The sequence below is a fragment of the Mya arenaria genome, chromosome 16 (genome assembly GCF_026914265.1).
Source record: "Mya arenaria isolate MELC-2E11 chromosome 16, ASM2691426v1".
NCBI classification, from domain to species: Eukaryota; Metazoa; Mollusca; class Bivalvia; order Myida; family Myidae; genus Mya; species Mya arenaria.
In genome coordinates this window covers 25,654,948-25,682,089 of record NC_069137.1, presented here as the reverse complement: position 1 = coordinate 25,682,089, position 27,142 = coordinate 25,654,948, and the positions used below count along the sequence as shown (strand labels likewise).

Below are 27,142 nucleotides of genomic sequence, written 5' to 3'. Positions count from 1 at the left end.
AATGACAATACTAATGGGTTAAGTCCTGTTTAATAAAATGAATCATCTAATTGGTCATGTCCGGTTTAATAAAATGTATCAACTAATGGGTTTTGTCTTGTTTAAAGCTGCACTCTCACAGATTGAACGTTTTGACAACTTTTTTTTTTTTGTCTTGGAACGAGCCAATTTTGGCGTAAATATCTGCAAAACAGTGGTTAAAGACTGCTGACAAAAAATCAGATCGCAGCTTTACATATTTCCGTCCAAAAAGTGATGATTATGCATTTTTCTTAAACTGTTAGTAACGGTTTAAGCCATAAAACATTAAATTTGGAATTGAAATATGATCATTTGCGATCTGATCTTTTGTCAGAAGTCTTTCATTACTGGTTAGCAGATATTTACGCCTTTTTTTTACTAATTCCAAGATGAAAAAGTTGGAAAACCGGTAAATATGTGAGAGTGCAGCTTAAATAAAATGTATCAACTAATGGGTTATGTCCTGTTTAATAAAATGTATCAACTAATTGGTTATGTCCTGTTTAAAAATGTATCAACTAATGGGTTATGTCCGGTTTAATAACATGTACCAACTAATTGATTATTATCCTGTTTGATAAAATGCTTTTAACTCCAAGGTAATGTCATGATTAATTGTTGTTGAACAGAGTCAGCGAAAAGAAAAGGCAGTTTAATTTCTATTGGGATCCACGCCCCTTCACCTCGTTTTTGACTTGACTTTCTCATACTCAGACAGACTGCCGGCTAGTTTTTCAGGATCAACAATTATCAGATGTTAGATCCTCTGAAAAGCCTGTTCTCTTAATATCGCTATATTTCGACTTTAAGCCAAATTTAAGACAGCTTAGTGGTTTCTTCTTAAGGTTTTATCTCTATCGAATGGCTTGTTCTAAGGGGGTTTCTCTATCAAATGGTTTGTAAAAAGGAATTGTTCTTTTTCGAATGGTTTTTTTCAAAGATTGTTTTGCTGTCGACTTGATTTATTCCTGCACAATGGCTTGTTCTAAATATTTTCCTGTGTCGAATGGTTTGTACTTCTTGCACTGTTAACCTTCGGTAAAAGAACTCATTTATAGTTTAATTCTTAGGTGAGGAAAACGTATTGAAATATAAATATTGTGAAAACGATGTGGCGCAAGTATCGTTGACCGTTTTAATTTGATCATATTTTATTGCATGAAAACACATTTCACAATGACAATATCAATACAAATTTTAACACAATATTTAGACCGACATTATAAAATCAAGCATGCAAAGGGATTGGGCCACGAGTTATGCCAACATCAGTTACGGCCCTCTCCCGTTGACCAAGCATGCAAAGGGATTGGGCCACGAGTTATGCCAACATCAGTTACGGCCCTCTCCCGTTGACCGTTTAATGGTCATAACCCAAAATTTAATAATACATATAATTTCATGTATGTGTAGTATGTCTGTGTGTTGTGTTGTTGTTTGTCTCTTGGTAAAGCTACCTCATAGATTTACCGATTTTAAATGCCATGCATGGATAGGTTTTCAAAAAGGCTTAGTTTGTGTTCACAGCGTTCCGAAAGCCAGCCAGTACGTACCTTGTTATGACTTTGATATGATAGACGAAGCCGAAGCCAGACTCTGGAAAACAATTTAATCATATTGGAGTTGTCAAACAAGGGCTTTATAGGGTGGGCGAAAAATTGTTGCTGGTGCAAAAGTGGTCCCGAATCAGAATAGACAACAGGAGATAATAAACTAGTAGATCACAGAAAATCTTTTAGCATTCACCGATCATTTAATATTTTTGTGCTTTCAGCCATTAAATACACGGTTACGATCTGGTATTAATATTAATATTTTCCTAAAATGCATTATTTATTAAGTAGTTAAAGGTGTATCACTCAAAATTTATGTTTGTTATACATGTGTTGGTATTGGTTTTGAATAAGAGTGTCACTATAAAAAGCAGACAAGAGAGTTTTACAATGTGTTAATGAGATATTCCGTCTAGAATATTTGCGAGTAAATTGAATCAATTATAATAACAATCAATTATTCACGACTCAACTGAGAAAAAAAGAAACAAAGTGATGAGGATCGTCGAAAGTTTGAAATATTTTGAAATAATTTTTTAGGTTCATTATCTGTATATAACAAATTGCTTATGTGTCATTTTGTTCAATTAGTTTTTTATATCGGTGCTATATATAGATGATATTATGATAGGTCGTCTTGCATCACGTCGAGTTCGGTTGGTAAACACGCATAAAATAACAGATGATTACATGGTAATACATCGAATAAGACGTGGAAAAGGACACCGGAAAACCCTCCTATCGAGGTGTTTCTTGTAGTTTATGCCTCATTTGAATAAGTTCTTATTTAAAGCGAATACACTGCACTCAGCTTTGACAGGCCAATTCACTGAATAACCAATCCGGAAATTACGTCATAAATCAGTCTCATTTATATTTGAGTACTTGTTCCGCAATATAAGCACAATTTAAACAGCTGAATTATTCGGAGCAGTCTCTTTGAGAGAAACAGTATGTTCCTGAAATAATCCGTTACCTATTTATCAATACATTTAGTTGCGTTACCAATAAGAAGCAGTATCAGAAAGGGAACACATGGCTTGATATGGGGTCAGAAAGCGAAATGCTGAATATGGAACATGAACTTAGAATGCTTATCATAAATATACATATTAGGTAGGTATTTCTCAGTAAGTTTAATAAAGGCGCAAACTATACAACATATTTCCTAAAACGGGATATTTTACCTGGGAAGAGGAAAAAAAATCAGGAGGGATCAGAAAACGGTATGCTGGATATGGAAAAGGAAATTAGAATGCTTATCATTAACACACATATTTGGTAGATATTTCTGATTGTATTTGTTTAAAGAGGCACAATATAACTATTTTTTTCTTGAACGGAACTATTACCTTTGTAAAGGAAAAAAAAACAGGAGGGAAGTGGGCTGAATTTTGGCCACATCTTGTTTTACTCATTCGTCTTTTATAATAAAAAAAAAAGCATATCATTTAGCTACAGATAATTTTTTTTTAGTCTTTAAAATGTTTTTTCTTCAAAAATAGAAACGTAGCCACGAATTCCCGATTAAAAAAGCGCAAAAGCATACTTGGTATGCCGGTTGGTAGTGACACATTCGGCATGAGTAGGTCAAGAGGTCAATGTGAACGTGACCTTGAGCTGAAAACCCCTGGTTTGTCGTTGAATAACTAAGAGCGCTTGCACCAAAGAACTTTAAACATGGACCCAGGAACTTCATACTTGGTATACAGGTTGGTCATGAGCGGTAATAGAACCCTATGTTAAACTTTGTTCGTGTTTATTCTATAAGTACACATTTCATGTCCATCATTGATTATTACCAACCTATGGCCATACAATGGGGGAGACAGGCGCCATTTCAATAAATGCAACCATTTCTTCGTTTCGATTTGTCTGAAAATTGCACTTACCATGCTTTAGTCTTGCAACAAAGAATCAGTTGCAAGAACTATTATGTTTGGGCAATTCATCAATTGGCTGTCAACAAAGTTTCTAAGATGAAGAAATTCCAGTTATTAAATGCACCGAATGGAGATATTAAAACACGGAATATAAATTGATTAAAGGAAAAATCAAGCTTTTAGACAGAAAATGCTCTCTTTGAAAGCCATAAGATTTAAATAGCTCATGCAAACGCAACACATACAGGTTTATTATCCAGTATCCACGGAAATGCGCGTTAAGGGGAAACGTATAAGATTTTTACTTTTTCCCCTTTCCTCTGAGTTTGGCAGGACCAAAATTTGGCAGAAGACATTCTGGTGGCCATTTTTGATTTTTACTTTTTCCCTTTTCCTCTGAGTTTGGTAAGACCGAAATAATGAATCTGTAAATGCGGTTCATTACCTTATTTTGATATAACAAATGATATAGATATTTCGGTACGAGAAATTCAGGACTTATTCCGTACGCTTTTAATGTATATATCTAGGTCAATTTCCAAGGGATATACATATGACAAAAAGTGCCATACATCGTGCTCTTGCTGCTATACTTTGCTATTTCATAGTTCACATTTATTGCGGAAAATATATCGGTTGCGGACATTACGAGGGAATAAAAGTATTTTTACAACGTGGTAATGGCATGTTCGACACCATCATCGGCAACCACGGTACTTAATTCCATTATACTTTATAAAGACCGTTGGACAATTGACTGACAACATCTCGTTTTAATGAATATCCATAAGCCAGGGAAGACAACTCTACTTCCAATGAATTTGCAATTAAATGTTTTTCAATATTCCTGAAGTGGCAGTAGCCTCGATGGCGTAGTGGTCTTGACTGCTGACAATTCTTATTGTTCTGAGAAGGCGGAACCGGTTCAATCGGGCGAAATTGAAATAATATGGTACCTTGCGTAACCAAGGCAACTGCTGCTTCACTAATTATACACAATTGCGAGATTTTCTTAGTTAAATTGCCCAAAGTACAAAACGAAGCATAGCGTAGAAGTGTAACAGTGTATCCGACAATGCTTTGTCACTTGCTGATATCTTTGGCCATCAGATTGGATATGTGCTCATGTGCAATTAATGCGGGGTAGGGTGGGACAGATATGTGTCTGCATACTCCATTTGTTACGCCTTGACCTTGTGCCTCGGAGCATGACGATTGCAGGCGATTTGTTTTTTTGTCCCTGTAGTTTTCATTGTATGGTTTAGTAAAATGCAAGTTGTTTATTGGGTACGCAATATTATTTATCCTATTTACAAAACATATTTACATTCAGTGTCGTCTGGATTGATTCAAATTTATAAATATTTGATCTGTTCAGATGCCAGTTCCGGAACAAACTATCATTACCGATTTTATGCGAATTTGCCATTATAGGCTATATAAAAAAACATAGTCCACTTTGAACAATAAACAAATCTAATTGTTATTTCGTGTGAATCAAATTTGCCGAATGCTTCACATAAAGAATTATCTGGGTTTTCTATTGAAACATGCATTGTGTTTTAGAGTGTAGTTTTCATCATTGATTAAGCAGAATATCAAGTTCTTCCTCCGGGGATTCTTGCGCTCGTTTTTAAGAAATCAAGTAACGCTCTTTGTTGAATCAGATTACACTATCAAGTTGTACCAGATTGCAAATGTATTTTGTAGAATAATTGTTCAGGATGCGAGTGTGATTTGTGCCTATTTTATTCCAGTTATTTATTACCATTTGTGGGTCTGAACACAGTTTCGCCCCTGTTACAGTTTTTTCTGAAGGATAGAAAAGAAGAGTGGGAAACATGTTAAAGTCTTTTGACCCACTTAAATGTTACTTTGAAACAATTAGTGTTATGCTTTATTTGCATAAACATCTTGGTTTCTTTTTCTCTACACTACTTATATACTGTGGTTCACAAGTCATATATTAAAAGACCCATAATTGGAAATAAAATGTATCTTGTATTAACTTACATAAGAGCACCATTGGTGTTGTTTAATCACATGTTAGTGCTAATTGGTTATGCCCTATTGAATGGTGCTTTTTTACAAGTCAACTGTCACCATACGACACGAAATGCTTATTGTATAAAACATTATATAATATTCATAGCATGTAATCAAATAATTCATGTTATGCTGGTTTCCGTAGAGATCGGCCAAATTTAGGATAGCTTCAAATATTTGTCCAATGCCTTATGTATATGTTACTGTTCATAGCAACACTCGGAATCAAACCCACTGGCGGCAATGTAAGATACCTTTCACCTGTGACCCAGTAATTGCTCATTCATTTTAGGGAGCCTTAATCCCTATGTTCGATTTATCAAACAAGGATGGTTAGCAAATGATTAGGAGAATGTGGGACAGGTCCTGCGTTTTTACATTTGTATATCATTTTGCCCAATACAAGGGCGGAACCAGGAATTTACGTAAGAGGCGGCGTAGAGTAGGGCACAATATTTTGACATTCGCCCCTGCCTCATACCTTAAATTGAAATGGTTGAAAATATTGGCAGTGGTTTTTGGGTACTCCCCAAAGCCATTTGAACATCATTGAGGCCGAAATGTTTTATTTTGAGCCCATTTTATTACATTTTATTTCTCCGATATTGAACTTGGACTATTATAGGAGCTAAATCCGCAAGTGCCATATAACAGGGATGCATGCCTGGTAAAAGTTCCTCATATACTGTTTCAGTTGCTATAACAATTGACTGCATTGCTCGCGTCTATGACCAACAGTCCTCCGTTTCCGGAATTTAATAGGGAATGAATATATTTTTACGGTTTTTACGAACGAGATTATGGGACTAATGTCATCTCTTGACTGATGTGGCCGACATGCTACATCTTACTCGTGTTCCTGTGAGAAATATGTGTCTGCAATAACCATTGTTAGTCTCTTGTTTGTGTCAGTTAGGCCTTTATCTTTGAAAGGGACTCGCTCGTGTTTGTGAAACGTCTGAAGACTTTAATAATATTTTTTTACTCTTTGTCATCGAAATTGCATAAAGAAATACTAGTGAGAAGTGAGAAGCCGGTACAATCAAGGAAAATATTGGAAACGGACAACAAAACCGCTCTCCCACGAGGACTCTTACATAAACTTTGAGAGCCATACGATTTAAATAGCTCATGCAAATACAGGTTTATTATCCAGTATCCTTGGAAATGCGCGTTAAGGGAAACGTTTAAGATTCTGACTGTTTCCCCGTTCCTCTGAGTCGGGTAAGACCGAAATATGGCAGAAGACATTCTGGTGGCCGTTTTTGATCTCTTTTACTGGGGACACCGTTATTTGATTATGACAGCCCAGGAGTATAAGTGCTAATAAGCTGTGACTAAAACTAACGAAAGCACATTAATTTATTTTGCATTTCATGTTGTTCGTATAATCACTTCTGAAGTGATTTTTAGTTGTTTACTTAACCTAAAATATTATATGCCTTCTACATTGCGTGTATTTACTAATAGCCACACAATCCATTGATAATGATACATAGTGAAGTCTAGGTTAGTGCCGTGGATGGATAGAATAATATATGCAAGGCGGAGGAATGTATCGGGTGCGTCGAAGACAAAAATATTTTTTTGTCAAAACGGTCAATCTTTGAAGTAAGCTTTAACATCGCTACTAGATTACCGATGTAGGAGTATGTTTTGCCTTTAGGCATGCTCCTGTGGATTCTTGTTAATTTTCTTATGAAAATCTATTTTAATGTTCTTCTCGCGGGGATTCTGGCTCTCTTCTTAAGACATCCATCAACGTTTTCGGTAAATATCAGCTTTCAGATTCTGAATTAGGTCACGCGTTTTCATAACACTGGCAATGTTTTTTGTTGTATCTTTATTTGTTACGGATTCAACGGTGATATATGCCTACTTTCTTAAGAGTATTGTTTCTTCTCCATTGTTTTAACTTAAGTCCGAGCACTGTTTTCAACATCTATTTGTAAGATAAACATTGAATTACTTTGATGTAATGTAAGTGCTAATGGGTTATGTCCGGTTTAATGAAATGTATCAACTAATGGGTTATTTCCGGTTTAATAAAATGTATCAACTAATGGGTTATGTCCTGTTTTATCAAATGTATCAACTAATGGGTTATGTCCTGTTTTATCAAATATATCAACTAATGGGTTATGTCCTGTTTGATAAAATGTATCAACTAATTGGTTATATCCGGTTTTATCAAATGTATCAATTTATAAGTTATGCCTTTATGTTACAAGTTATATGGTGTTTAATAAAATATATCAATGAGTGGGTGATGTACTGTTAAATAAAAAGTATAATTTTTGGGTTATGTCCTGTTTAATAAAATGTATAAACAGTTGGGCTTTGCCCTGTTTTCGAATGCTTGTTTGTAACTTGGGGCTTTCAACATTAAAGTAATGTAGTGATTGATTGTTGTTGAACAGATCCAGTGAAAAGAGTAGGAAGTATAATTGCAATATGATTATAAGCCCCCTTAACCCTGCTTTTAGCATGAATTCCTCATACTCAGGCAGACTCTCGGCTCGATTTTCAGGATTAAACAATTATCAGATGTTAGATCTCCTTAACAACACGTTGTTCAGATATCGCTATATTTCGATTGTTAGCCAAATTTAAGATACCACGTAAATCCCAGTGAATTTAAAAATAACGTCGGTATATGTATCTTTACTAACCAGGTGTCTTTCACATGTTCAATATACTCACTATAAACTGGGAAACTTTTGAAACGGGTAAACTCAGCTGAGACAGCGACGAAATATTCTTTTTATCATGTGAAATGATGTATTATCGGCCTCATCCTAGTTCGTATTGATAATTCTAGGCTTGTTTTGAGGAAATACTGTATTTGCCGATTTTGGGACCATGGTGTCTAGTCCCTTTAAGTGTCTGTTATTGTATTGACTGTGTGCCTTTGAATAGGGTCTACCTGTCACCTGCTCAGTGATTTTATCGACAGTTCAAATACATTTGAACCCCGTTAGCTCGAACTCGCTTGGCTCTTTATACTTGTTGGCTCGAACTGGATGTAAATTACTGATTTCTTTCTCCTGAAGTAAAGCATTCCCGCTTGGCTCAAATTTTCAGAGGCTTGAGGTATTTTCGCCGGTCCCTGGGTGCTCGAGACAAATGGTTTTCGACTGTTAAATATTTTAGCGTCTTATTAATATTTCAAATAGATATAGAATTGTATTTGTTTCCAATTTTCATGAGTGTTGGATAAATGGAAGCATACTTTTAAAGCACCCTAAACATAAATGTACTTTTCAGGTTCCTTGTAAATACCATGTATTAAAAGGATCTCAAGAATGCTTAGTTTGTGTTCACAGCGTTCCGAGGTTCAGACAGTAAATAACTTGTTTTGGTTTTGATATGATTAATGAAACCGAAGCCAGACTCTGGCAAACAATTTAATCATATTGGAGTTGTCAAACAAGGGCTTTATAGGGTGGGCGAATAATTATTACTGGTGAACAAGCGGTCCCTAACCAGTACAGACAATAGGAGATAATAAACTGTATGAGGAAATTGTATTTAGATTGCCTCTGCCCCAGGGTAAATGCAAACCAATGATAGTCTTTAAGAATAAACACCATTCTGGGAATGATCGTCTGCATACTCATTTCAGGATGTTTAAAAATGCACTCTTACTCCCAAATAAGATTAATCACAAGTAATGCAATTGTTTTTATATACTGAAAAGGATGAATAAATGTCGAAAACAATGGTTTATATGAAGGATACCGATTTAATCCAGACAGAAAGGTGCAGAAAACATGGTATTTCTAAGCTATGAGGCTATTGTAGATCACAGTAAATCACTCACCAATCATTTCATATATTTGCGTTTTCAGCCATTAAAAACAGTGTTACAAAATTGTTATCCATAGTAAATATTTTCCTAAAAGGCATTATTTAATTTGCTACTAGTTACTCAAAGATTCAAAGAGCAGACAAGACAGTTTTGCATTGTGTTAATGAAATATTCCGTCCAGACTATCTGCTAGTAATTGAAACCAATTCGAATTTCAATCAAATTATTCACGACTCAAACTGAGGAAACCTACAAAGAGATGCAGAACGTCGAATGTTGGAAAGCGTATTGAAATTATTTTTAAGTTCTTCATTCAAAAGAACAAATCGCGTATGTATGATTTTTTTAAAATAGTATTAATACCAGTGGAAAAAATAGAGGATATTATGAAAGGTCACTTTTCTGACGTCATCGAGTTTTGTGGGTTAATAGTTACTCAAATATTCAAAGAGTAGACAAGACACTTTTGCATTGTGTTAATAAAAATATTCCGTCCAGATTATCTACGAGAAACTGGAAGCAAATACAATTGCAATCAATTTTTCACGACTAAACTGAGAGAAAAGAAGAAAGAGATGAGAATCGTCAAATGTTTGAAATAGTTTTGAATTCATTTTTAAGTTCATCATTCATATTAGCAAATTGCATATGTATCATTTCGTTAAAATAGTTTTGATACCAGTTAAATACATACAGGATATTATGATAGGTCGCCTGATTTGACGTCTTGTATATCGTCGAGTTCGGTTGGTAAATACGCATATATGTTAACAGACGAACTCATGTTCATACATCGAATTGGACGTGGAGAAGGACACCAGGAAATATTCCTATCATAGCTATTCATTGTATTTTCTGCCTCATTTGAATAATTCCTTGTTTCAAGCGTATAAACTGCACTCAGCTTTGACAAGCCAATTCCCTGAATTACCAATTCGGAAATTACGTCATAAATCAGTCGCGTTTATCATTTAGTACTTGTTCTGTATTAAAAGCACAATATAACCGGCTTAAATTTCAATGCACTCTATTGTTTGACCCATATGTCTTAAATAATAACAACAAAACATAGCATATCATTTAGGTACAGATAAAAATATTAGCCTTTTTTAATTAATAGAAACGTAGCCAAGTATTCTTTATACTTGTTTTGCCATTTGGTAATGACTAGTTGATGACCCGTAGTGATTTCGGCGTCTGTAGGTCAAATGGCCTTTAGCTGTAAAACAAAACAAAACGGTTTCGTGTTGAATAACTAAAGAACGCTTGTACCAAGGAACTTAATACATGGACCCAGGAACTTCATACTTGGTATACAGGTTGGTCATGAGAGGTAAAAGAACCCTATGTTATACTTTGTTCGTGTTCATTCCGTGTGCTATGGGACGATATTTGACTTCCATTTCACATGTATCGTGATAGATATATTGTTTCTCTTAAGCACACGTGTTGAATTTATGATACAATAGCGGGATAATGCATTTTAGTCTGGAAAATTTCGGTGAAATTAGCGGGTAGTTGGTTCGTATATGTTACATATATATCGTACAGAGGATATGAGACATCGAATATGTCTGAGATCTACGTAATACGAACATAATTGCTCAGGACATATATAGAATTGGACTTCTATTCTGAGCGAAACCGTCTGTGTAATCAAAGAGATAATGTAAACATCAAACAGACAAAGCAAATTCTATGATATCTTTTATGCAGTCAGGGGCAGTGGTTAGTTTACTAAGACACAACGGATAAAGCCGAACAGTTATATCTTCTTGTTTAAGAGACACTCAATGACGTCAGAGTTACTTGTGTTAAACGTGATGCTACCATGTCGCAAAATACTTCAATTAAGAAGACGAAAGCATTCAACATTAATATTAGTTGTTCCAAACAATATTGAAAAGGTTGAGATTGTAAACACTTGAGCTTCAACCGATGCGAAATAGAACTATTTCATTATTTTATAAATGAAAATTTTAATATCACAAAAAATAACATCAAGGACTGTAACGTCATGAACATCTTTAAAATGTAATATGCCGACTTGAAGATATCAATAGTACAATTCGTAAATAGTCTCGATTTGAATAAAAATAATAAAAAAATCATGAACTACTTGGGAGATTAGTTATGAGCAATCATGTACTTGAACAAATGTAATCAAAAATGTTTAACAAGTTTTTTTTAGCTACAATGTATTCATTTGCCATTCGTTAAATACCTAATACAGTTACAGTTCGTTGTACATTGCAGTCTGAATTGTGTAACGTGAATGCTGTAAAACATCTCTGGCAGCTAATGTTATTATTTCAAACTAGTAATTCAACCCAAATCCCATAGCTCGTAAATAAATGATGACAGCTGGAGCAATATCAGATTGCTTGTTTAAGCTGGCAGTTTCAATTGCGCTTTAATCTATTCATCCTGATGGATGAACTATTTAATTCAAGGGTATCTATTTGTAAGCGACAGTTTCCATTACTAGATGTCAAGGAAATGCTGTAAATCTACTCCCGCATATTTATGAAAGTTTAACTCTTCATAGTGTCTGCCTTGTATTCGAAGAAATATAACGTATTTTTTACCAATGACAAGTTAGTATTGGCATTCACATTCTAGCCCACTATTCTAGGAACAGCAGCCCTCCAGCCCTCTAAACATTGTAACCGTACACTATTCTAGAGACAGCAGCCCTCAAACCCTCGAAACATTGTAACCGTACACTACGTTAGAGTCAGTAGCTCTTTAGCCCTCTAAGTATTGTAACCGTACACTATTCTAGAGACAGCAGCCCTCAAGCCCTCTAAACATTGTAATCGTACATTATTCTAGAGACAGCAGCCCTCCAGCCGCCTAAACCTTATAACAGTACACTATTATAGAGACAGCAGCCCTCAAGCTCTCTAAACATTGTAATCGTACACTACGTTAGAGTCAGTAGGTCTCTAGCCCTCTAATTATTGTGATCCTACACCATTCTAGAGTCAGATAGCTCTCTAGCTCTCTAAATATTGTGATCCTACACCATTCTAGAGTCAGATAGCTCTCTAGCTCTCTTAACATTGTACTCGTAGACTATTCAAGAATTAGGAGCTCTCTTACCCTCTAAATATTGTAATCCTTCACTTTTATAGAGTCTGGAGCTCGATAGCTCTCTAAAGATTGTATTCGTACACTTTTCAGCTGTTAGTAGCTGTCTAGCCCTCGTAACATTTTAATCTTTCACGATTCTTAAGCCAGGAGCGCTCTAGCCATTTCTAAACATTGTAACCTTACAATTGTTCTGGAGTCAGTAGCGTTCTAGCTCTCTATATAATAGCCATGCTTTGAAAGCCCTAGTCTGTTGCTATGACAGTTAAAATGACAACTGATTTATTGCTAAGAATCCACCGCTCGATATAATCTTACCCTTATCCTGTATTGTCACCACCGTGTTGAATGAAACAGGAATTTACTTCTCATTTTTTCCGATCTGATTAAGGGATTGAGTTTCCATGCTTTCAAATATGCAACAATGAATCAATTCAAACAGGCATTATATCACGGCCATACATCAAATGTGTTGACTGTTGATATTGAGACAATCTGACAGAGACATCATGTATTGTCCTACATGGCTCGTATTTCCACATTGCTTGAAAGTTATGTTTGTATCCAATGGTGTTCTTGTAACAAATTGATTATAAACTATTCGCTTAATTCCAATTTTCTACCATTTTTCATACATGTACTTACGATGCTATATAATAAAACAACGTGTTAGCTTATGGCAAATAGTTCATACACGGAAACCAATAGAGGACATTACTTTAAACGAGTGTGGTGATGAGAGTATATGGAACTATCCTGACGTAGTTATCCTGTATGCCGAACATGCAACAACGACCAATACTCCATTTCGGGAAGTTGTTTTAGACATTTTTGTCATTTCATGGTTTACCAACTTTAATTTTCAACTAATTCTCGTATTTAAATTCAGTACATAAACATGTATAATAAACATTAATTTTATGTTATAAACCTTTAAATATTAACTGAATAATACATTTATTCAAAAATATTCATTACTGTAAAAATATATAGTGATAAACTAGCGTCTCATAAGATAGAAATACCGTGTTTTCTTCACCTTTCTTTCGAATTAACGCGGTATCATTCCCAGGAACCATTACTTTCGATATTTATTCATCCTTTCCGGTAAATTGTAACAATTAAATTAATTGTGGTACATCTCATTTGGGGATAAGCCCAGTAGTTACAAAAATAAAGGAAAACCCAGTAAAATTCAAGCAGTTTGCCAGTTGTTTACCAGCGGTAAATAGTGTTGGTAAATTTTACAAGTGGCATACCCCAACTGATTATTGATTACCAGTGGTATTCGATAGATGCTTTTTCGTATGTGTTTCTAGTTCTTCATTGGTTTTAGGGTTAAGTTGTAGATTCTGCGAGGTGATCCACACATGCTCGATTAGTTGCTCACTGAATCTCTTTCCTGCTTACATCGACATGATTCTCAGACCAATAAATACTTAAAGGGACTAGACATCAGATGGTCAAAAGAAATAAACAAATAATGTATTTCATCGAAACAAGCCTAGAATTGGCAATGCGAGATATTGGAGGCAGATAATGCATCATTTACATGATTAAAAGAATAAACGCAACACTCATGTTGCTGTCTCATCTGGGTTTCCCCGTTAAACAATACTTCCAGTTTAAAACGTTATGCTTATAAGTACAGATAAATATACGGATTATATTTCCATACTTACTGGGATATACATGGTAGACAACCCTAGTAGATACATGTGTCGTAAGCTATGTGTTGCACCAGTAGGTAAGATTCAATGTGTTGTGCACGACCATGTCAATTCTATGTTAAGTATTTGAGAACTTTCTTTTTATGCCCCCACAAAGTGGCGGCATATAGGGTTGCCCTTGTCCGTACGTACGTCTGTCTGTCTGTACGTACGTACGTCCCGAAGATTGTTTCCGATCTAATTCTTGAAAACCGTTTGTCCAATCCTCACCAAACTTTAAACACATGTTTGTGACCATAATATCTTGATCAAGTTCGATAGTCATGGAAATCGCATTAGTCATTTAGGAGTTACGGCCCTTTTTTGCCAAAAATACTTCAAAAATATATGTTTCCAATCTAATTCTTGAAAAGTATGTGTCCAATCCTCACCAAACTTTACATACATGATTGTGACCATAATATCTTGATCAAGTTCGATAGCCATGGAAATCGCTTTTGTCATTTAGGAGTTACGGCCCTTTATTTGCAAAAAAAGACTTGAAAAATACGTCCCGAAGATTGTTTCCGATCTAATTCTTGAAAACTGTTTGTCCAATCCTCACCAAACTTTTAACACATGTTTGTGACCATAATACCTTGATCAAGTTCGATAGCCATGGAAATCGCTTTAATCATTTAGGAGTTAGGGCCCTTTATTTCCCAACAATACTTAAAAAATATCTTATCCGATCTAATTTTTGAAAAGGATTTGCCCTTGTGCAGATTATCCTGAATAATCATTATGGCTTATTTTCTGTGACAAAAAATCGAAGTGGGGGCATCCGTGTCCTATGGACACATTTCTAGTTTTAAATAATTTTAATAAATCTGTAAATGGCAAATGAGAAACAATAGTAGTAAACCCCAATACCAACGTGGATGTTCGGTCAATATTGTCAATACTTATTTAAGGTAACGTTTTACTTTCCAATCATACAATTACATCGCCAAAGAATACTCGTATAAAGCACCTGAAATTAATAAAATATGTCTAAGCCTTTTTATTTTCTGGTTGATTACAATTGTGTTAACTCAATGCCATTGAACATTTGATATTCGCTAAGTTTGAAATGGTCGTAAGGTAAGTATGTCGGGCGATCTGTTGCAGTAAGTCCTGTTTGTTGTGGTAAAGCAGATGAAATATGAATATGCCATATAATATGTTTATGTATTATATCAACCTGATAAGCCAATTTGACAGGGATGTAAATCGGAGGTGTTGATTTCTAATTTGCCTTGTACTATTCTGTCAAAGCTAATTACATTGTCTTCATTTATGACAAATAATCCATTTCTGGAGTAAACAGTATATAATACTAAACATAATATATGCGATTACGGAACATGTCGTTCATGATCCTTTTGAGATATGAGTCTATGACAAGAATCGGATTACCTAGATTAAGTTTGTGTTTATGACGTTTCGAATGCGTAGGTAATATCTCATTGTTAAGCTTTAAGAAGGCTTGTTAGCTGATGTCTGTTTTTCACAAATAATCTTCAACAAATGGAATTACAAGAAAAAATGAAATCACCGTTATTACTTTATGAAAAGTCCAGGGCGTATACAGTATGCCAATAGGCATTAGTATTCAGAGGTATTTTTGAGAATTAATGTATACGTAGTAAAATAGGATCTGGTGTCCTATAGTGAAGTTGTGTCGTGTCTAGTAAAGAAATTGGGTACATATAACTCATGCAAATAGCAAAATAAATGATTCGTAACCATATTCATTATTAACATTACGGTTAATTTGTTCCCATTTCATGCATATCAAAAGGATAAATAAAACGGCATTTTGTATTTAAATCATGCAGCATTGCTAGACAGGTGAGTTTGTTATAGTTTTAATCTAGTTACTCCTCAGATTTCTTTGCTTGATAATCCTTTATGTCCGAAACTGGAAAAAAATGAATTTATTGCAATTTGCTTACAATTCCATAATATTATGTGTCTGAAATAATTATGTTATTTTTTTTACCAGTTTGAGATTATAATTGTATTTAATTGCTTTTGCTAACTTTTTGTATTTTAATAATATCCATCTATACCACGCTGCGATAATGTCAGTTGACGGTTTCACAAATCTATATGAAGCCCATATTGACATGAAAGCAATTATCCGAGAAAATTGGAAACCGTGTTTTTACGTGGGAGATAATGTCATCTTTTGTCTGCAGAAAATGTTATTAAAATTCAAAGAACTTATCAACTTAAACACCTGATCTTTGTTGAATAGAATATCTTGTCATAGTAACTTGAAACCTATATCCCTGAACAATGATTGATTCTCTTCATAAAAATAATTTTGTTTGGAACACGTTTTGTAGCTTAAACCATTTATAAACATCTTAAGACACACAGACCATGGCCAAACAAATAATATTTGAGTAACATACAACAACACAAAGCAGCATACACTTGACACAATAAGCATAAGCAAATAATGTTGGCATTCTCCTTGGCAAGGATGGTGAAAAAGATAAACTATTACTCCCATATCAGATAAAACACAATTAATAATATTGTTTAAATGTTTCAAAAAGAAAATAAATACATGTCGAAAACAATAAATCTTATGAAGGATACCGAGTTTAATTTGAAAGAAATCTACCTTATACGGCTATATAAGATCACCGTAAAACTTTGAAATTTTACCAAAAACTTATTTTTTTTGCGCTTTCTGCTATTAAATATTCGGTTACTGTTTTGTTATCGGTAATTAATATTTTCCAAAAATGCACTATTTAGTAAAAATTTAAAGGTTAATCACTCAAACATTATGTTAGTAATGCATTTGTATGTAATGGTTTTGATCTTTGATTTTTGTCTATTTACCAATGACGCGCTTTTTTCTTGTTAGTAGAATTAAATGTAGTTGAGCAACGAGAACCATTGTTATATAGAAAACGTTTAACCAACGTAAACTAAAGCAATGTCCGTATAGCAATGAGAGTTATATAAGCAACATTACATCGATCTATTCACATTCATATGTTCTCATTTGTCTAAAAAGCATACCTTTTATCAGCCGATCGCTAATTGGAAATACCTACATACTTTTAGATGATCGGCGTTTTATAATTCAATTGTTTGATATCGCTTTTTAATCCAAGCATTTGTAAAAGGGGCTCATTGTCGAATGGAAGTATCTTCCAAAGAACTTGCTGTTGTCTAGATGCATTCATTGGGTAATCAAACACCTCAAAAAGTGATATACAATGTTCATCATATATCGGTGCAAAAGGTTAAGCATATGTATCGACTTCTGTGTTTTTATTTTATGATATGAAATAAAAACATAACATGTTTGAACCTTTTCTCGAACAAAATGTTCAACACACAAACTTACTGGGTATCCAAAAGATAATGCAATAGAGTAAAGAGCAAATTGGGACAAAAAAATCGGTCAATAGGTAACTAGAAATCCGTCATCGCCGAAAGGGGAAATATATATTCGATTCACTATCAATGGTGTGCCTTTTTGCTACAGTTTATTTATTGCATATGTGAGTTCAGTCTTGTATAACAGGTATCCATGGATATTCGCAAAATTGCCTCGTTCCAAGACAAAAAATAAAAAAGCTCTCAAAAGGTTCAATCTGTGAGAGTGCAGCTTTAAGCTGTTCAGAATTATCATACGGTGAAGCGTTATAAAAGGTTATGAGGCGAAGAAATAACGTTTTAGATATGACAAGTTATTCACCAAGTAGTAATAAAACGATTTACTATGCTACTACATTGAGGCTGAAACTTTTCCATGCGTACCGACTTCTCCTTCCTTTAATTAATATCTGAATTCTGAGTTTAATTCAGTTATTAGCATATTTGATAGTATTTATATCAAACTCCAAAATATTTTGAGTTTATGCGTACCGAATACCCTCTCGCGTGCTTCTTAACATCCCGCGAATAACGCGTACCTAACTGAGGGTGTCGGCCGCAACAGGGTCTGGTTAGTCCGGGCCCTTATGGAATAACACTAATAGGATTTGTATGATGCCCGGTAACTTTAATTGTTTAACATTGTGAAGGATGTGAGCGTGACGGACAACTCATAATATCACATTATATTTACAATACGTCTTGATTGACAATATTTGAGTTGATAGAAACCTTTATTCCATACCAATGAAAAGGCAAAGGCTTTTGGAATTTATAAAAAGTAGAGCGTTCAATAGCAGTGTTGTTGCACTGGCTCACATTTCGAACTGTCATTTATTTAGTCCATGATACAAGGATGATCCCAATAACTAAGAAGTTACATAGACCTTGTTCAACTGCATATAAGTATTCATTTATGATATGATTCGTTTGAAAAAGAAATGTGTTCCTATTGAAGAAATTTGGTGTCTTTTGATGCGCAAAAAGGCTGTACAAAGTGTTATCAACGACGAGATCCGAGTAAATTTTGCATTTGACCACATTCTATTGCCATACTCTTTATGATGAAGTAATGCATTTGTAAAAGAACAGACATATTTAGTTAAAAGCCAGGGGGAAAACATACGTATTCAATTTGATGTAATCATTTTCCCTTCCATTCAATGAGCTGCAGCAGTGTTGTTGTATTCGCGATCTTTTCACGTATGATATCAAGATCAAAGAAATTTTCATCAAAGAACGAAAATACATTGGGATTTTCATACGTTCTATTTTCTTTCATTTGTAGAATTCAATTTGCTTTGTGACAAGGCCAACATAATAACTCTACAATTTCAATTACATTTGTACCTTTATGAAAAAAGAAGAATTCGTCCATCATTCCGTGTGTAGACGTTAGCCAATTAGTACAATTAATTCTTCAAAACCAAAACATTTACAACAAGCATGGGAAGAACAGTGTCGGTTAACTATAAACCTGTGAGAAAGTAACTGGGACACCCAACACATCGCGTATGTTGCAAATATTGCTGTTACACCGCATCACAAATTTGACCAACGCGGTCAATACAGGGACATTTCGAGGAAGCCAACGCGTCACCCTGCACTTAATATCCGACGCTGTCGGAGGAAAAGATTTTGAAGCATCGAGCAGTTTGCAAAATCCTCGATGTCTGGGCATGTTTAAGACCTTTCTCATCAAAATATAGCAAGGAGCAGACATAATATCACCCAGAGACAAAACATATAATAGAGGTTGACCTTTCGGGAGAGATTTCAGGGACTTTAATGTTGACACCATGACACTTGTAGGAATCACACACTTAAAGCAGACAATGTGACAGGCTTGGCGCAACACGATAGTATGTCGATTTCAGAATAGAGCTAGATTCTTCATTATCAGGCAAAACATCGAAACACCAACAGCAGCAGATTTAATATCACCAAGAGGAACAAATGTAATGGAGGCTGACCATTAGGGAGCGATTTCAGGGACTTGAATGCTGATAACTTAACACTTGTAAGATATAAGTTGAGTAAGTTTAACGTGTAATTGCTTAAACAAATATATGTTTAAGGTTCTAACCAAGACGTACCTAATTCTGTTTTGTCGTATCACATAAAGATGTCCAGGGTTTATTTAAACATTAATTATTTGAATGTTACATCTGTTTCATTATTTTAGTTTAATCAAAGGATGTACTGTAGCAATAATTCAAGCTACAAGTTAAACATGAACAAAATACTGTTTACGACAGCAGTGAGACGAAAGCTTAGCCGCTTATACTATGTTTTACTTATTTTACTGGTTTGATTTTTAGCGTGGACGCATACGAACTCGGTTGTAGATCGCAAAGCGAAAACAACTCTGCTGAAAGCCACGATATTGGACGGTCTCATGTTTATGGTTTTCTGCCATCCTCAACTCATGCTACATAAACACGTTTAATTTCTCTAGTAATATTTAACTTGAATGTTGTACCTTTCTGATCATTAAAAATATTGAATTGTCATAACTTCAATCTGTGTTCCTTAAACAGATAACCGATGTCTTCGTATAGTTTTATAGCTGTTGCGGGAGGCTGTGGTACTCACCGCTGCAATATTGGAAACCGATGTCTTGCCCGTACAATGCCTTATACTGCTGTCCAGTCCTATTACTTGCTGCTTCGCTGTGGTTGTTCGTAGTGATTCTTGGATAGCAATATATCTTGGATGGAGTGTTTGCGAAGTTTTGTAATTTAACATTCAAAGGAGTTTGTCTAGTTATTTGGACGTTTTAAAGACGCCGTAATATCCAACAGATATCAAATGTTGGAATTGAACGCTTTCAATTTATTAACTGTTTTACACTCCTCGCACTACTTAAATTAATGAACGCGACAGGTGTATATTTGAAATTGACGGAATTATTAAATTTGATTTGAAGTACGACTTATTTATCACACACCTCAGTCTTACTGTTACGGTAATGTTGATTTTATAACGTATGATATAACTTGTCATTCAGTTATTTTTCAAAAAAACAAATCAAAACCAACACATGCCTCAATGTTATATGAAAACGATATTGTCTATTTACATTTAAGAGTCTGAGGCAGTTAGCAGTCGAAATATAATTTGGTAGTAGTTTTGGTACTTTAATATCGTTAAACGTCGAAACAAAAGGTATCTTACGAATATATTCGGTACCTCAAACAGAAAACTGCATTAAACGACGAACGAACCAGTCTAAAATGGTTATACAATAACTTTCTTTTGAGTAATTACATATATGTGAGCATATCCAAAGTAGTTTGCAAATTTTCCGTTTATTTATCATATCATTCAGATTCAATTTTGTTCATTAATTTGCTTAAAGATAACTTTTGTAGTCTGAGAAATTTGTTAAATCATTTCTTGAACGGAATCCCTGACCGGCTGTCTTTCTGTTAAAAACAAAGCAACGCACGATATCGTGTTATTAATGGCTTGTTTTAATTTCCTGGCTGGGCCATGCGAAACGGAACATGGATTAATTAGAGGCGTGAACATGATTTAACCCCAAACTCTGGTTTATGTTTTTTTTCAGGCAATGATTTACAATTCTTCTCTGCTTAAATCACAATATAAATATCAAAAATACTTTCATTATGGCTACATATACAGACGACCAATATACAACTAATAATCCATAACAACGAAAGGTTCATTTGCTAATATTACAAAGAGATACATATATACAGTTCGTCTTCTGCAGGATAGCCGCTTGTTCGTTGAAATGGAAAAAATAAACACCATTATCTTCTAATTTGTAAGGTACTCTACTGCATGTAAAACATTGTTCATATGTTCAGCACTTCTACCATAAACAGAGGGCAGCAGTTCATGATATAAATGATATAAATGAGGAGTGTAAAGAAGTTTGCGGAAAAGTGCTCTCATTTTTTTTTTCAAATCGCATTTTCATGAGAATTGCTGCTTTAATATTTAAAGTATTCATTTCTTTACAAGTTTACAACAAACGGTTAAAAGTAATTAATATCGAGATTATTGAATTAACAGTGCCGGGTATGCGGCCGTACGTCATTGACGTGATCTAGAACAGCATATATTTTCAAACACTTTGTTTCCTATCAGAATTTTCAAAATACTCATCACGAAACAAGAAGTTGTACCTTTTCACCCATGCATAGTAACTATGCATATACGGTTCAGGGGGAAGGGAAGATATCGCCGACTAAACTGCATTGAACGATTTGTCCAGGCCAATAAAGTGCTGTCGTCTCATAAATTGTTTCAGCATAGGGAAGAGGTATCTTGACGTATGACGTTACCAGTGGGACTACTTTTTTCTTAGACTACTTGTAAATGAGACATATACAAGGTTGTTGCATCTACAGTTATTTTGGATTTCATTATTGCAGACGCATTAAGTAATTTCTGTTTTTTAAAGCCTTATTATTAGTTGTGTCATAAAATCAGGCACCGTTGTCTGTAATTATGACTGAAAAAATAACATCGTCATACATAGACATTTGTCTCGTGAAATCTTGCGTTATTGTCCGCCGTTGTGACAAATAGGTTTACTGTCACATTTGCATACATGTGTGCCGTAAATTCTGGAATTATCGTCTGTCGTTGTGACAAAAATTTAGCAGTCGTGCCTCTATGCTGTTGTAGCGCTATTTTTGTTGTCCGTCGATCAGGTTATGACACAAGACAAACATACCTAAGTACTCTATTTTGTTATACCTTTTAGGGTTTTTCCCCAGACTACTTAATATATAATGTCTTGGGATTTCTTGATTATATCCCTTCAATTAATAAAGACATTCAATAAAATAATGAAAAATAGTGGATTTAATTCATTTCTGAGTTACAAAAATGCAAATATCTTTCTTAAAATAGCTGCAATCACCACACGCCATCAAGACATTATTTATTTGGTTGCACTGACCTTTGTATAATGACATTTCCGGAAAAATGTAAATGCCTTTTGATTAGAAATCTGATAAAATCTTCCTTTTTAAAAAAAATCAACTCCTACTTACAGATTTACATGTCGCAATGGATATATGTATTATGCTTGCTAAATATATAACATCAAATTATTTTAAACTAAATAAACATGAATTTTTAAACAGTTTATGTTTTGGTCTTTCAAACGATTTTTGCGCTGTGGAAGGCTATTAAGACAATCCTGCGAGAAATTAAGGACACTACTATTCCTGAGAAAGAATTAGGACACCGTTTCGGAGCGTTCTTATAAAAACATAACAAAGTGATTCCGGAAACGATTCCTAAGTGATATTAAGGAATCTATATTTAGGACACCATTTGTGAAACGTATTCAGGACACAATTCCTGATATATATTTAAGACACCTTTCCTGAGCTATATTAAGAACACCATTCCTAATGGGATATTCAGGACACCATTTGTGAAACGTATTCAGGACGCAATTCCTGATATATATTTAAGACACCTTTCCTGAGCTATATTAAGAACACCATTCCTAATGGGATATTCAGGACACCATTCCTAAGATAAATTAAGGACACCATTCCTGAAGGATAATCAAGACAACATTCCTGACATATATTCAGGACACCATTCCTCAGCGAATAAAATGGATCGAATTAATGTAAGTCGTTTGTCATTTCGACGCAAAGTGAGTCATAAAAAGGATAAACATCGACACGAACTTTCCGATAACAGCAGTGAGGATATACCTAGGATCAAGTATATTAGGTAATAGTAAATATTTTATTGTTCTTGTTAGGTCCGAAGGTTATGTTTTTAATGAATGTCGAACACTGATAGATTTAGTAAGTGATGACACAATTATCGAGTACAATCCATACATTGTCGCTGACAATGTCATGTCGGAGACAATGATAGTGGTTGTCCAAAATCGATGTCGCTTATGTTACTTCCGGTAATAATGTATTTTTTTGTAATGCGGTTAAAGTCCAGAAAATGTAACTTTTTCTTTCTTTCCGGTTCATTGTCGTTTTGTTCATTATACAAGGGAGGTCACTCTTTTATAAAAACGCAGTAATTTTAAACAATTTGGCTCAAATCATTCCAAATTCTCCAAAAATTACGATTTATGTTTTATGGTTTATATATTTCATACCACCTTTTACAATTGTCTGTTACCATAGGGATCCCGGCTGGTTACATTCTGTTCGTAAAATCGTTTTTAATATCGATTTTATTTCATGTTAATTACTTTTTTTGTGAAATGTTATAAAAGTAGGATATGTGTTCGAAATTTCCAGGTCAATATGTTATTGAAGGTTAATAACTATGCATTGTGTTATTAAATTGATAAAATGCAAATATAATTTACTTAATGTCGTGTGCATCGTTTTGCAACTGATAATTAATTATTATGCGTGTGTTTAATTGTTGTGTTGTTTCTTTAAGTTATTGTAGACAGTAAAATGGATATAGACACTCACTAATTCCAGGTAAAAACATTTAAATGCTCACGATGACAGTACGTTTAAAAAATGTCTTAACAAATTATATTATGAACTTTCAACAGTAGTCCAAAGGCAAATTCGAATCGATTATCGAAAACAACTGAAATCCGATTTTCATACACTTATTAAAGGTCAATTCAATTGTTGAATGGCAACCCAGATCATGTTTACAACTGTTTTCTACACATTCGTTGCACTTTTATTTTACACTCAATTTGTTAAATCTGTTCTCAGTAAATGGTAGTAAAATATGTTTCCTTAAAAGTCATGCGTTTTACTTGGAACTATTTTTAATATCTTATGTGCAAAGTATTTGATTCTTTTTTCAGCAGAAATTTATATAAAATGTTTGGGTCATCAATTTATGACATCACATCAAATAAAAAAAAACATTCTAAGCGAATCATAAACTATTTATAAGGGATCAATGTATTTAACATATGAAATTTGCAGATAATGTTCAAGAAATAGATTGAAGCTAAACTCATTGATTTTACCATTAATGGATTTAACTTTCCGTGTTTATATTGCCATTAACCGTAGCATCTTTCGAACTAAACTCGAGTCTGGTTTCTTTTCTGAGTTGTTACTTTCTATAGATCTAAAGTAATTGTGCTTGAGATAAGGAAAAAGAGCAGTATGAAAATTAGAATTAGAATCTAGAATTAAGTAGCTTACGACATGTGTTAACACGTGAATTTAATAATGTTTTCTCAAAATGATATGACTAATTGGATTTCATCACATCCGTGACTCCTCCATTAACCTTTGCCTTTATCAATACCAATTTTTAGCTCTTCATTGTTATCATACCCTTCTTTTAGCATCTGGAGAATAGCTCACGCTATGTTACGTGATAATTTAGATAAATCAGTCAGAGGTATGAAAGAAACACATGTAAACACATGCAAACCTGGAAAATAGAACAGTATAAAACGAAATGGACGAATACAACGAAGGGCGTTGATGACTAGATTCTTACAATTAAGCTTACAAGCCAAAGCCAATTTTTCCAACTATATTTGTGGTGGTTGAAAGAGTTAAAGCATAGCGGAAAAAGCACGCGTAATCGTGCTATTAAACATGATTTAGGCCATAATATATCGGACAGTTTCGGTAACAAGTCGGATTGCTCGATGTCATCTGTCGGACATGTCATGAAAACAGACTTGCTGCTCGAAAAAAACGAGTTGTAAATAGCCATGCTGTAGAATTAGCCAATCAGTTGAAATTTACTTTGTTTTGTTTTCAGTCAGACGGAAGCTCAGAATATTGACCAAGAGCTGTTTACGGAATATGCCTTTAGTGTTGACCAGCTTATGGAACTTGCCGGTTATAGCTGTGCCGTAGCAATAGCTAAGGTACGTTATCTGTTTCTATTGATGATCCGTTTATTGGATTAGAGACATGGTCTCATGAATGAGGCCGTTTATAGCTGCGCCAACGCGATAACAAAGGTTTTACATTGGTAAGGTGCGTGAGAGAAACAACGAAACAATGGCACAAATAAACGCGAAGCCTTTTGCATTCATTTCCTTTGGCTTACTTTGTTCAAACATTATTACATCTTAAAAAACATGCAATTTTCATTGTTCACAAGCAAAACCTTGCTAGAAACTAATTTTAACTGACAATATCCACACTTCAACTTTCATTCCTTAAATGAACTGCCTTTCGGCAATTGCGAATATTTTCCGATGAACGCAACATTTTCGAATCACGAATCATCGCATAACAATATACATGTAAATTGAAAAATGTGTATCTTGTGATTGTTGAATTGTGTCAGCAGGACCTTAAAAAAACTTAAATCAACATGTTACAAAGAGTAAATTAATGATATGTTAAATGTATTGTTTTCATTAGTGTTTCAATTTTACGTTTTAAATTAATTTGAAGTTATGGATTCTCCCGCGTTATTGTGATGTCATTTGATTAACTGTTTCCGGTTACGATCGGGTCGTTCTATATACAGAGTGGGTGATGAAGACTAACTGTAATATTTTTTTAAATTAAATAAAGTATTTTTGAAAACATTTTTTGAATGAAATTATGAACTATTGGTGTAAATATAAGTAATGAATTGCGTGATTGATGCCATTATCGGTGATAAGAACGGTTGGGCTGGTCCGTCGGACTCAACACACTTTTAATCAGCCAAAATGAGCTCATACCCCGAAAATGACTTCAGTCCCGCAATTCATTCCTTAAATAATGTTGGATCGAACGTTTTTACAGTGTTATCCCATAGAAGAGATGACGAAAGACAACCATGCGGTGTTGGTTTGTTGTGGTCCGGGAAATAATGGAGGGGATGGTTTGGTGTGTGCGAGACATCTTAAAATGTTTGTAAGTATACTTTGTGCTACACATATTCACATTTTTATTACGTTACTTTATGCTATGCTATGAAACTAAACATGTTTGTAAGTTCTGCTCTGACATATTGAACGCTCCTTTTCTCTTTTAGCATAAGACAATGGCCAATGAGTCTATGTGTTGCTTACGATGTTTTCGCGCATAAGATTTTTTCACCGATGATCTGTTTCATCAATACCGATGCATACAAATATGACATTTGGAAACATAAGGTAAACAGGTTTAGCCGAAATTCACATTGGACAAAATATAGGAAACTCTGGTCAGTCACTATTTTGTATAACCAAGAAGCCTTAACGGATTATAATATTATTAAACAAGATGACATTTTCTGAACAACATGACTAACGAGGCACGAACCAATTACAAACAACTGATTAATACGCCAGACTTACAATATATAGATATTGACTCCTTTGAGTTATTGATGAAATATTTCGATCGGGAAACAAGGGAAATATTTGTCAATGTGTTGCCTGATGAAGAAAAAAATCCTTTTAATCATATACGCATATCAAGAAAAAAACAATTCTAGAACTAGCCTATCTCCTGTAAATTGTAGGGCTACAAACCCACCATCTTCTACCCAAAGCGGCCATCCAAACCCCTGTTCGACGCATTGTACCAGCAATGTGAAGGGATGGACATGCCTGTTTTATCTTTCTTCCCATCAGAAGCTCACCTTATAACCGACTCGTACAACTTCGTAGTTGATGCCTTGTTTGGATTTAGTTTCAAAGGTATGCTCCCCTTATGTTAGACACGAACACCTTCCTTTCTGATGCCT

The 27,142-nt window shown here is 34.4% G+C and overlaps 1 protein-coding gene across 2 annotated transcripts in view; it reads left to right on the top strand.

Moving 5' to 3' along the window:
- The window catches only part of LOC128222586 (NAD(P)H-hydrate epimerase-like), a 61,132-nt gene that overhangs the window by 29,594 nt on the left and 4,396 nt on the right, over positions 1-27,142 (top strand). For both annotated transcript variants that reach the window (XM_052931673.1, XM_052931672.1), the window contains exons 3-5: positions 25,229-25,337; positions 26,215-26,325; positions 26,918-27,095. In XM_052931673.1, the coding sequence (XP_052787633.1) occupies positions 25,229-25,337; positions 26,215-26,325; positions 26,918-27,095 (398 nt within the window). The remainder of the gene's footprint in view (positions 1-25,228; positions 25,338-26,214; positions 26,326-26,917; positions 27,096-27,142) is intronic.